The 12,940-nt window shown below is 44.0% G+C and overlaps 1 protein-coding gene across 2 annotated transcripts in view; it reads right to left on the reverse strand.

Moving 5' to 3' along the window:
* The window catches only part of MYO16 (myosin XVI), a 620,603-nt gene that overhangs the window by 269,178 nt on the left and 338,485 nt on the right, over positions 1-12,940 (reverse strand). For both annotated transcript variants that reach the window (XM_086708430.1, XM_086708429.1), the window contains exon 15: positions 11,062-11,179. In XM_086708430.1, the coding sequence (XP_086564556.1) occupies positions 11,062-11,179 (118 nt within the window). The remainder of the gene's footprint in view (positions 1-11,061; positions 11,180-12,940) is intronic.

Consider the following 12,940-nt stretch of genomic DNA (forward strand, 5'->3'; position numbering starts at 1 on the left):
AAGAAAAACCCCTCAAAATCAGTACTTCTTATTAAGAAAAGTTGTCTTATTAGAAACCTTTTAGAAAAGTTGTCGTAAGTGCATAAAGGCTCTTTCAAAATATCCCTTTAATTAGTTGCCGAAAGGTGATGCTAAAATTAGAACAGGGAAGTGTCGTTTCTTTTCCATTTCTCTTGGAGTATTAAATCAGGTGATGATTTCAAGAAGAGATCTTAATTACTACACTTTATTTCCTCTCTTTTTTCCCTCTCTTAAATTATTTGCTAAGAACATTTTCCACTTAACATTAGCAATATTAACTCTGCTCAAGAGGATATTTTTAAAAATCTGTGCATGTAAGGAATAAGCTTCTATAGTTGTTCCTTTCCATTATTTTTTAGTCATCAACTACAGGAATATCAGAGGCCATGGAGTACTGGCCATCACGCTTCTGCTTCTGTATTCAGAGAAAAGGGTGACCCTAAGCCCATTTGTCCCAGCCAACATCCAAGCTTCGTTTAGAGGAGCATTCAAAACTAATCAAATTCCACCTCACAGAGTGATTTCAATACCTTTAATCTAAATTCAAAAACAGCGTAATTAGCAATCATCCCAGTTAGCTCATCTCCCGCAGAGAATAAAATTGCTGTGGGTTAGCAGGATTCTGATCGGTAGGATTTTGAGAAAAAAGTATCTTAAAAGAGGCCCTTAGTTAGAAGAAAACACAAAACAACCAAAAATTCTAATTTCTCTGAGACTCTCATATTCTTCCAAATGGAGAAAATGTCAGCCTTTTGTTGTGTCTGAAGTGACACTAAAATAATGGAAGGAAAACGATAGGTGTGGAGTTAACGGGGTTTGGCTCATTCATATAAATGTCCACACACAGAAAGAGACTTCCTGCTAATTGGTTTTTTGACTTCTCAAGACCTGTATGTTTTAAAAGATATTTTATTTCAGGAACATTCCTGACTAAAATACACCTGTGATCCTCTGTCTTACCAGAAATCTATATATGAATATGTTTCTCAGAAAGTTCTGGCACAAATGTAGATGTTTGTTGATTATATATGACATAGTACTCAGTAAAATAGTTTATAGAGCTATGCCAACTTCTGTTCAATTATAAAAGAAAATGGAGGAAATAAATATCCTCTCCTTCAAAAAAGACAAATGCCTGCCCTCGATGCCCTTCCCACTGACTTCCAGAAACTTCCAGCACTCACTGTCACCATGCCCCGCCCTTCTAGTTATAAATCATGACCAGTTAGGATCTCTTCCCAGAGGCATATCATGTCTTCATGGCCATCATGTCTTCAATTAAAGGTCACCAACAGCACACTCTTGCTTAATTAAAATATCCAAATATTCTCTCTTTCCTGAGAAACGCTTATGCATTTCTTTTGACTTCATTATTCAAGGTTAATACAAGGGGTGGTATAAGGAAAGGTGCCTCAACTAGGAGCCCAAGTGTGGCTCCTGGTCCTGACTCTGGCTTTGTCAATTTTCACGTTTCTCTTTACCCCATACGGATGTGGGGACGAGGAGGTATAAAGGTCCCGGGCTTCCTGTGGCCTCCAAGAGGAAGGGACTGCTATTCCATGCACCTGTGGTGTACCAGGCTCTGTGCTGGGGCTTTTCAGACGGTGCCTCATTTAAATTCTCTTGGAGGCCTTGTCACGTTGAAACCCAAGTGGCTGATCACCACTAAAAGATGCTGCTCCTCAATGGAGCTAAGATCACTTAAAGCACTCTGAAACTTCTAAAAGAATGTCCAGTTGACAGGACAAGCCTAAGGCTCAGTTATGATGCTAATAACAAAGATGGAGACGGTCTTCTGGTTCGTTTTCCGAAGGACACAAGCAAAAGCCCTAACAGACTGTCCATTTCATTGGTTTCAACTGTAAGTTTACAAGTTTCCCAAGCAGATACTATGGCCCTGGAATATATATTGGGAGACATTTCTGATTGTTAGAAAATTTGTTTCCATTTTTTTAACCTTTATTTATTATTAGAGAGAGAGAGACAGAGCACACAGGGATGGGGTAGGGGCAGAGAGACAGAGAGAGACAGAGCCCCAAGCAAGTGCCGTGCTCTCAGCACAGAGCCCAACTCGGGGCTCGATCCCTCAAACCGTGAGATCATGACCTGAGCTGAAACCAAGAGGCAGACGCTTAACCCACTGAGCCCCCCAGGAGTCCCGATTTTGGTTTCTACTTATGTGGATGTGGGTGTCTTCAGGATGCAGGCAAGACAGGAGCCAAATGCACTTTACGCCGCACATGTGGACTCTGAGTCCCCCCCCCCCCAACCCCCTGCAGACCCTTCCCCAATCCCTACAGGATGGAGTGGGCACTAAGAAGGAGAACGTGGTTCCATTCTTACCGGACACAAACTGTCCTTATGAAGAAAAACAATCTCTAATTAAAAAAGAGCCAGAGTTAAGTGTTGGTAACTTCTGCTATCGATTTACGTTCTCAATAATACGCATTCTCTGTGGTCATGAATGAGTTCATGCGGCCTTCACACCACGTCCTCCCTGAAAGGAGGAACACAGCTGCTGCTTCATTTTATTGGCTCTTTACATCCATTCCTTAGATTCATCGACCCAACAAAAGTCAGGGACTGCCCACTCAGCCCGACAGACCAGAGCAGTGCCACCAACAGGCTCATATCCCAACAGGAGACACAGACAGCAACCAACCAGACAGACCAGGAAAAGGACACTTCCAGATATCGACAGGTGCTATGAAAGAAATGAGGAAAGAGCCAGATCCACAGTGAACAGAGCTGGGATCCAGTGGACACATTAGAAAGAGAGTTTGGGGAAGAAGAAGTGACCCAAAAGGATACCAGTGCAGTAAGAATTGCCTGCACTTTCCAGGAGAGGGAAGTATCCCCATCCCCTAGGCAGCAAAGAGGAGAAACTAAGCCGTGGCCTCACCACCAAGGAACTTAAATAGTCCAGTGAGGCTGGAGGATGTGAATGGGGTGGGAGGACCCGGACACAGGGGGCCCCGTGGGCTGTCCTCTGAGAGCCCAGAGTCCAGTCCTGGACTTGACGTTTGATGAGACCAGAGAGGGGCTACGCAGATTCAGAGGGAAATGGCTGAGGCCTCCTCGCAGCCTGACAGTAATGGCTGATTTCAATTTCCACTGAGCCACAAAGTGGGCTATCTTCTTAATTCACATTTATGCATTTAAATGAGGCAGTGACTTAGAAAAAAAGAAAAACGAGGCTGAAAACCACAAAGCGGGCTGGCTTTGTGTCTTTAGGAGGGACGGGTGTTCTAAACAAGGTTAAATTGAGAAAACATGGGGACAAAGAACCTCGGTGGGGACACCCAGGCAGTAGAAGCCAGAGTGGAAAGGCTCTCTGCTCACTGACAAGCAGGAAGTTACCACTGCGGAGCCACCAAAGGCCACCAGGATGGGAGACCATCTGGGCAACACCTCCGGGCCCGGAGAGACGGCCGGGAATACCAAGGTGGGTGTCAGAAGTGGGGCGACGCAGGAACAAGCCAGCATATCTCACTTCTATGACAGTGACTCACCTGCGCGCACAGACCGGGGTGTTCTGGGAGAGCCTGAATATATCGCAACTCGCAAACAGTCATATTGGTTTGTGCTGGGTTATAAATGACCAAATGACAGGATAGGTGAAGCGGGTTGAAACTATTGGCAAAACGGGAAGAGGCAGACTTTATGGGGAGCTACAGCACATCAAAGCGAAATCAGACCACGTGTTGCAAAGAAAACGTTAATTTATACGAAGCATGCAGAAGAAAGCACTAGAGATAGGTAAAAGCTTATTTCAAACGAAATCACAACAGAAAAATAATTTGCCTGAATTTCAATGTAATAAGGCTTAAAATTTTAAAAAAAGAGAAAGAAGCAGACGAAATCACAACAGAAAAATAATTTGCCTGAATTTCAATGTAATAAGGCTTAAACATTTTAAAAAAGAGAAAAAGCAGACGAAACCACAACAGAAAAATAATTTGCCTGAATTTCAATGTAATAAGGCTTAAACATTTTAACGTTTATTTATTTTTGAGACAGAGAGAGACAGAGCATGAACGGGGGAGGGGCAGAGAGAGAGGGAGACACAGAATCTGAAACAGGCTCCAGGCTCTGAGCTGTCAGCACAGAGCCCGATGCGGGGCTTGAACCCACAGACCGTGAGATCATGACCTGAGCTGAAGTCGGACGCTTAACCAACCGAGCCACCCAGGCGCCCCAAGGCTTAAACATTTTAAAAAAGATAAAAAACAGACGAAATCACTACAGAAAAATAATTTGCCTGAATTTCAATGTAATAAGGCTTAAAAATTAAAAAAAAGAGAAAAAGCAGACCTCAGGAGTCTCCAAAGTTTCCAAGTTTAAGCTCATACTCCTCTTATTAGACAGCCTGATACTTTGCAAACCACAGCTTGTTTTGTTATCCTGATGAGTGTGCAATTCCACAAGGAAGCCGTTAGGAAATGCACCAGAATCCCGTGTTTCCTGGGATGTGTGAACTTCCAAAAGCCTTCCCGTCAGCGTTTACCCACCAGCATCCTCCTCAATCGTGAATGTCCCAGAGGAAGAGACCACCTCATCACCCAAGGAAGCATCTGGTGGGTAGATAGGTTTGCCCGGGACAGGTGGACCGTTTCGGCTTTGCATGTCTAGTTGCCGAAGGAGGTCTGAGCCTGCGAGCTGGGCTCCAATGCGTCACCTGCAGCAGGGACCTGGCGCACAGCCCACTGACTGAGCTGAGCGCAGGGGTGTGGTGGCGCTCACCCAGCTCCCCACCGCGGTCTCAGCTCTGCCTGCCCTTTCCACGGTGACCAGCAGTGACCGCAAACCGTTCGTAGCCTCCATTGGAACCTTAGAAACGTTCAACTTCACAAGGAGATTCTCTCTAATTAAGTGAAACAAAGCTGGGGACACCTAGGGGGAGCTCAGTGTGTTAAGTGTCTGATTCTTGGTTCCGACTCAGGTCATGATCTCACGGTTCGTGGGTTTGAGCCCTGAGTCGGGCTCTGGGCTGACAGCCCAGAGCCTGCTTGGGATTTTCTCTCTCTCTCTCTCTCTCTCCTCTGCCCACCCCCGCCCCCCGCTCGCTTGCTCGCTCTCTCAAAAAATAAATAAATATTTTTTTAAAAAGTGAAACAATGCTGAAAGGAACACAGGAGAGAATGGTCTGGTGTCTAATTTTATAGTTGGGGAAAGACGGTAAGGACACTCACCCCATGTGCACACACAGATCCAGCCTGGAGCCCCCTGCACTGTGCCAAGCGGCCCCACTGAAGAATGCTGTGTGCTTTGTGACCTGTACTTCCAAATACGCCAGATGTCTGTATCACATTTTTTTAAACGTTTGTTTACTTATTTTGAGAGAAACAGAGGTAGGGGGGAGCGGGGGAAGAGAGAGAGAGAGAGAGAGAGAGAGAGAGAGAATCCCAAGGAGGCTCCAAGGGCAGCTCAGAGCCCAACGTGGGGCTCAATCCCACGAACCGTGAGATCATGACGTGAGCCGAAATCAAGAGTCAGATGGTCAACCAACTGACCCACCCAGGTGCCCAGGTATCGTGTAATTTTGAAGATTTATAAACCAGAAAATGATCCACTGGGGAAAAGATTGAAAGGATACCTTATCATATGTCAAAAGATGGCACATATTTTAAAATGAATGGCAACTTTAAAAGTTGCCCTAAAAAATCTTTAAAAGACCCTAAAAAAAGACCAGCTATGATCTTGATCATGAGAGAAAAGCTGGGAATATGGCATCAATGTATTCTCCGCCATTATTTTCATTGGTGCCTTTGAACCTCACACCCGGAAAACCTCTCTGCACTCTTGAATGAAAAATATAAATCATTAGGGATTCAGCAACTACCTCAAGTCCCAAGTGAAAGGTACTGGATGAGTGAAAACACACCATCACTGACAAAGTTTTCCCAATATTTGTACGTTACATCCTTACCTATGGGACGACGGTAAGAGGTTTTACACCTCACTTCGTCCCGAGCATGCTGATGCATATACCAGGGAACCCAGAATAATTGTATTGTTAAATAAGTAATCAGACGGGAGAAAATATTGGGCTGAAAGCCAGACCACAATGCTATTTATTAATTAAATCTTCTTCAAAACAAGGAACATTCCCTACTTTTCTATAGCTGGTGTTTCATAAAACTAAGCATCATACTTTCTGTTATATATATATATATATATATATATATGTGTGTGTGTGTGTGTGTGTGTGTGTGTGTGTGTGTGTATATATATATATGTGTATATATATATACACATTATATATATACACACATACTCTGATTAGGGAGCTGGCATTAAACTACAAAAGCATGGGGCGACTGGGTGGCTCAGTCAGGCTCAGGTCACGTTCTCACAGTTCATGGGTTCGAGCCCCACACTGGGCTCTGGGCTGACGGCTCACAGCCTGGAGCCTACTTTGGATTCTGTCTCTGTCTCTCTCTTCCCCTCCCCTGCTCACGCTCTCTCTCTCTCAAAAATAAACATTAAAAAATTAAAAAAAATTAAACTAGAAGCAATAGATCAATGAAGGAAACATGCAACGTCCACTCCACCTTAAAATTTGTAAGATAATGCTCCCTGTCCAATAAAACCCTCACCATTCTTTTAGAAATGTTGATAATTTAAGGGAACCCAGACTACCATAAAGTATAAAATCAACCTGTAACCTACATTTATTTGACCTAGCTTGAGGTGCAATAACCTTACTCAAATTTGATTTACTATTTTAGTGAACACTTAAAATTCAGAAGGCTTTTCCAGGGAACCCATTTGAATAATTCAGCTCTCTTTAAAATTTGTGTAAAGTAGTTTCAATTAATATGTCTTTTATTTTTCTTTCAGAAAAGGAGTCTGGATAACAGATGTAATTGTTCAAAGGTATCACACTGGCTAGTAGCTTCTTCAAGTGCTTGGTGCCTCCTGTTTGGAGGTAACAATGAGGTTCCTTTTTTTTTAAGTTTATTTATTTATCTTGAGAGAGAGAGTGTGTGAGCAGGAGAGGGGCAGACAGAGAAGGAGAGAAAGAGAGAATCCCAAGCAAGCTCTGCACTGTCAGCACAGACCCTGGTTCGGGGCTTGATCTCACAGACCATGAACTCGTGACCCGAGCCAAAATCAAGAGTCGGGAGCTTAACCGACTAAGCCACCCAGGCGCTCCAACCATGAGGTTCGTAACCTGAAAATCAGTTTAAGAAGTAAAGACAACATAATGGACCCCCTCTAAGGGGGTCTGGATTGTGCCCCACAGACGATACGCCTATGTCCTAACCCCAGGACTCGGGGATGTGACCTTGCCTGAAAGCGGGGCACCTGTCGATAGTCTTCAAGTTCAAGTGAGGTCCTGCTGGAGGGCACGGTGCTTCCAGACTGGCACAGCCCCCACTGTCTTGCACATCCTGCTTTATTCAGGTACATGTTCTGCTGGTCTCCGTGGTCTACACTTTCTAGTTTACAAATAAGCCTTAGAGAGTCTCCGTGACTCGATCAAGGTCATAGGGGCAGTGCTAAGGTTGGACCTAAGACCCAGGACTTCTGGAGTCTGAGCTCAGTGTGGAAACATCAGCTGCATGGGCTCTTTGGAGTCCGCAGCCCCTTTACAGTTCTTACTACTTCTTACCCCCCCCCATAGAGTTAGTTAGAGTTAGAGTTACTCCCCTAGAATCAGCCAGCCCTTCATCCATTTATTCTCTTGCCATTTATTGAACATTAATTCCACCAGACACTGTGCTGGACCCTGGAGATACAGCAGGGAACGCAGATTTACACTCTGGTGGGGAAGAGAGGCAGGCAGATAGGTCTTAGCTCCTCGACTATCCTGCAAGCCTTCAGCGGCAGGACCCAGTTGAATTTACTTCTGAACTAACAACACAGCAGTATGGACACCTACATGTCCAATAAAACATCAAATAGATTTTTTTTAGAAAAGACAAAATTGTATTGGAGCAGCACAGGTCCCGCTTCATTAAGACTGGTGTTTATCAGGGGAAGAGGAGAGAGGCGGGGCCAGAGTGCCTGTGACCAGCCAGGCAGAGACCGGAGTTGGGAGCCAGGAGCCAGCAAACACCAAGATCTGGCAGGAACCGTCAGCGGCTGGCCAAGGCGAGGAAGGACTGACTCCTAGCGACATCCAAGAGAGTACCATCCCGCGGATCCCAGACGTCCGTTCGAAGTCACCGAGCCTGTCATGTTTTGTTAGAGTGGGTCCTGCATGGCCAAGCACTCTACAGAACCCCTTCCATGCTGACAGGCACCAGGAGACGACACACACTATGAAGTCACTCCTCGGGGTGCCAGAACCCTGCTCATCAGTTAGCAGGTGCTTCGTGGGCAGGCTCTAGAACGTGCAGAATCAGGCAGTGTCTCTAGAACAACGTCGCCCAGGTCCCCTCGAGACTGACTGTTGGGAGCTCTGGAGGGGTCTGCGCCTTCCCCTCCTGGAGCACCCCCAGCATGGGGCGAGAAGGTGGGGTGCATCACGAGGAAGGCGGGTGGGAGGGCCTCGTGATCAGGAAACGTACTTCCTCTCTGTCACATCCACCAACTCTGCGGAGCTCGCATACAGACCTTTGTTCTCCAGACCCTCTCCACCTGGTAGCAGATATCTGAAGGCACTTGGCCACGCTTCCCGAGACTTCTTTTCAGTCTTGCATTTCTTCACGTGCGCCCCAAAGGGCTTGAACGTTGTCTTTCGAGGCACATCCTCTGCACACATGGCTCACCGTTCCCCTTCCACACAGGGAACAAGGAGCTGAGCTCCCGTCTGCCCGCTCCGAGCCTCCCTGCTCCTTGTCATGCAGTCTCAGCCGGCACTGGCCCTGTTTGTCTAGCAGTACGTGTTGTGTTCTTAAAATCAATCAAAAAGGAACATAGAACCAGCAGAACAATCATTCTGCCAGATTTTTAAAGGAACAGAGCAGTAAGCTACCAGACTAACAAGCTGGGGCTACAGGAAGCAAATCAAGGATGCTAATGAGAAGTGGATGAGTGGGAAAACAAAACGGGGGTGCAGAGAGGTGGGGGTGCGCCTCCTTCCACGGAGGTCCGGCCTGCTGCTTTCCCAAGGGGCACCACACCCAGGCACCATTCTGCCGAAGGCACCCCACGTTTGCACGCGCAGTCCTGCACCATGCAGAGGACTTTTGGGTCAGGGAGAGCCCTGGTTCCCCCTGTGAATCACACTCCGGCCACATCACTGCTGCCTCCAAGAAGCCATGAGAGTGGTACCGTGGATGTGACGATGCTGGAGCGTCCTGGGGCCCCGCTAACAGGCGGCCGGTTAGTGCACTGCAGCGGTCCTGCTTCCCCTGCACATGCGCATATATATAGAATGATATTCTAAACTAACACTCCTGAAGGGGACATATTAGATTCCAGCCAGAAAAAAAAAAAAAGTCAACAAAATTAGTAATGGGCAACACCTGCAAAAGCCCCTTAGTGCCTCTCCGCTTTGGTAAGGGGAATGCCGAATCCAGAAAACACAAGGTCATGGGAGTGATGTCCAGATAAGTGGTTTCTCCTCCAAGGCCCATGTGCATAAAAGCATGGCCAGCTCGACTCAGGCTGGAAGAAATGCCTCTCAAACTTGGGTGTTCATACGCACTACTGGGAATCTTGTTAAATACAGAGCCCCAGTCCGTAGGCCTGTGTTTACGACGAGCTCCCAAGTACCCTGGAGTCACACATGGAGTGGACAGGGGCCTCCCGCAGCACCGGGGACTTCCTCCACCCCTAGCTCCAACCGCTGGGCCCCGAAAGCTCAGGGTTTACGCTCAGAATTGAAGAGGTCAGGCCGGGGGGAGGGGGGACACTCTCACTGCGGTGTGATAAAACCAAGACCTGAAAACCAGACTTTGAGGCTCAAGATATTTCTTGGCTGAGGTCTTCCTCAAATGGTGGACCTTCAAATATAGCTCTTTGTCACAGATTTTTCAAGACATAACATTCCTATTGCAGAACTGAAGCTGCTAACTTCAACATCTAAAGTTATCTTTTGTTACGTCTTTTATACATTTTTTTCTTACCAAATTTCATTTACTAATAATGGATTTTGGCACTTACTGCAAAATGCAGGCTTTTTCTTTCTTTTTAAAAAATGTTTATTTTTGAGAGAGAGAGAGACAGAGCACAAGCAGGGGAGGGGCAGAGAGAGAGGGAGACACAGAATCCGAAGCAGGCTCCAGGCTCCGAGCTGTCAGCACAGAGCCCGACGCAGGGCTCAAACCCAGGAAAGGCAAGATCATGACCTGAGCCGAAGTCGGAGGCTTAACCGACTGAGCCCCCCAGGCGCCCGAGCTTTTTGTTTCTAAGTCATGGTCCAAACCAACTTTTGTTTCTTGAAGCATACTTGAAAACACCAAATAGGACTGATCTCTTTCTAAAATGATTACACTTAGCAATTAATTGGTTGCTAACGGCTGTTATTAATGTTTTTACAATACTTGATTCTTCCAAGTGCATGGGCTCCCCACCTACAATTCTTTTAATTTGCCTGGATAATCTGTTTTCATTAGAAAACTGTAACATCTCAGGTGAATTCTAAATTAGTTTAATTTTAAATAAGGGCTTTTCATCAAGTACACATTAAATATAAATAAATAGTGTTCTTTGGCTTTAGTTGGGTGCTTATTTTGATGTTTTGATTTAATCCACTCATTTTAAAAATATACATTCACTTTTATTTAAAATAGACTTCAGTGTCTGTTTTATGAAGGAATTATTTACTCCAGTCATAATTTATTGTAATTGGGTGTGTGAGTCATTTCTGTGTTCAACAATTATGATCCATTTCAGCTGTTTTTCGTTAGGTTCCCGATCAGATAGTTTACACAAGAATCATCTTGAAAAAGTTCCCCTCACATTTCTGATATCCCCCAATTCACAAGAGGTTTTGAACTCATAACCTGACATCTCAGGTGTGCAGATAGCCACACACACGCACACACATGTGCACGCACACGCACACTGTTGTCACCATGCCTGGAGTTTCTCTGCCCCCTGCTGGCAGCTCCTGAGATCTGCCTTTGTTAATGTTCTACTTACCTCCTGTTAGGTGTTTTTTCCTCTCGCAGAATTGTAGTTCAAAATACTTTATGAAACAACTGGACAGGTCATTCAGAGTTGTCCTGGCGTGCCCAAAGGCTTCCAAGATGCATATGACCTGCAGAAAAATGGAAACATTTACTGAGCAACTCGTTTTCAAAAATAAAACAGGAATAGTAGCAAAGATCCAGGAATAGTCCATCATCCAGGAGGTTCTCTGTTGTTGGTATGATACTGTGTTGAATTTTTAAAGTCACTCTTTCTTCAACTGCAAACTACTGCCTCCTTCTGTCTCAGAATGTAGCTAATGTTAAGAAGGTAATGATACACAGAGGGTTTCATTTGGCTTTGCTATCTCTTCACACAAACATAATCAACTCAACACATGTTATTTGAGCTTTGAGACTTAATAAAACAGTAGAAATGCTTTTGTGGTTTTTGAGGGAAGGAATTGGATTTAATATTGGTTCTTTTAAAACCAACAAATTAGGGGTGCCTGGCTGGCTCAGTTGTTTGTCTGACTTCAGCTCAGGTCATGATCTCACAGTTCACGAGTTCAAGCCCCATGTCGGCTCTGTGCTGACAGCTCAGAGCCTGGAGCCTGCTTGGGATTCTGTGTCTCCCTCTTTCTGCCCGTCCCCTTCTCTCTCTCTCTCTCTCTCCCCCAAAAATGAATAAACTTTAAAAAAATTTTAATGCTGTTAACAAAGATCTTCAGATCAACCCTAACATCTGAAATTCTTAACATGTTTCCTTAAACCTTGGCTATAGGAAAATAAAACACCATTTCTTCTGGCAATTGATTGTGTCTATGATAATGATGATGACCAAGTAATCCTCTAAAAAGTATGAAAATTTGGAAGTTTCAAAGGTATTTTTCTGTATCTTTCAAGTCATGGATGTTAAAAGTTTCTGCATCAGCCGTACGAAGGAGCACACTAATTAACACATTACTTTATTGATACAGGGGGTTCTTTATAGTTTCTGGTGATTGTATTTTTTGAGAATTGTATTCTAAGTTTAAAAAATACCCAACTTTGCTGCTACTTTTTAACTTTCTGAATGCTGATCTACTAATGCATTCGGTTCACCTGGAAGCATTTCATATACTGAAAAATTATAAAATAATACTTTGAGCCTAATCACAAATCCAAAGTGCTAAAAGTTGTGGTAATAGTAAAATCTTCCAAAATATCTACCAAATATTGAACTTTTGGAGGAAACATGTTGATTTCGGTCTCTTAGTAATAACCTAGTTTTAAAGATCATAACAGTTAATTGATAGTAGTGATGCCAGAAATGTATTCTGAAAAATAGTCTGAAATGGTATTTATAAAGGCCCTGTTTTGTTTTGTTTGCTGCTTTTCCAGTAATTCAATATTAAACAAGCATATCATGGAATTGATAGTGTAAGTAAATCGCATTTTCAACATGTATGTTATATCTAGTTTCTCTTCAGATTGAATAAATCTTTCACCCCTTACATTAAATAATTATTTAAAAATTCATAAAGAGGGTTAAAATGAATTTTTAAAAGTATTCTGGATTCTAGTTATTTTGGTGCTATAACTGAAAATAAACTGCTTTTTTGGTATTCTTACAGAGACATAAAAGATAATAACATTTGCCCAAACAGGAAATACAGGGTAATGGTTCAATACACGTTCTTTGTAGTAACAAGTACATGTGTCCACATTTCACCTCTGCTAATGATAAATTATATGACATTAAGCAAGTTTCACGAACTCCCAAGAACTGCATTTTCCTTTATTCCACCACAGGAATAACTCCTTCAGTGCTTATCAATGTCGGGTATACAAAGTTCTCAGCATTCAACAAATAACAAAGATAATTTTATTTTTGTTGATAGTAGTAGAAA

The sequence above is a fragment of the Puma concolor genome, chromosome A1 (assembly GCF_028749965.1).
Source record: "Puma concolor isolate L17-30 chromosome A1, mPumCon1.1.hap2, whole genome shotgun sequence".
In the NCBI taxonomy this organism is placed as follows: domain Eukaryota; kingdom Metazoa; phylum Chordata; class Mammalia; order Carnivora; family Felidae; genus Puma; species Puma concolor.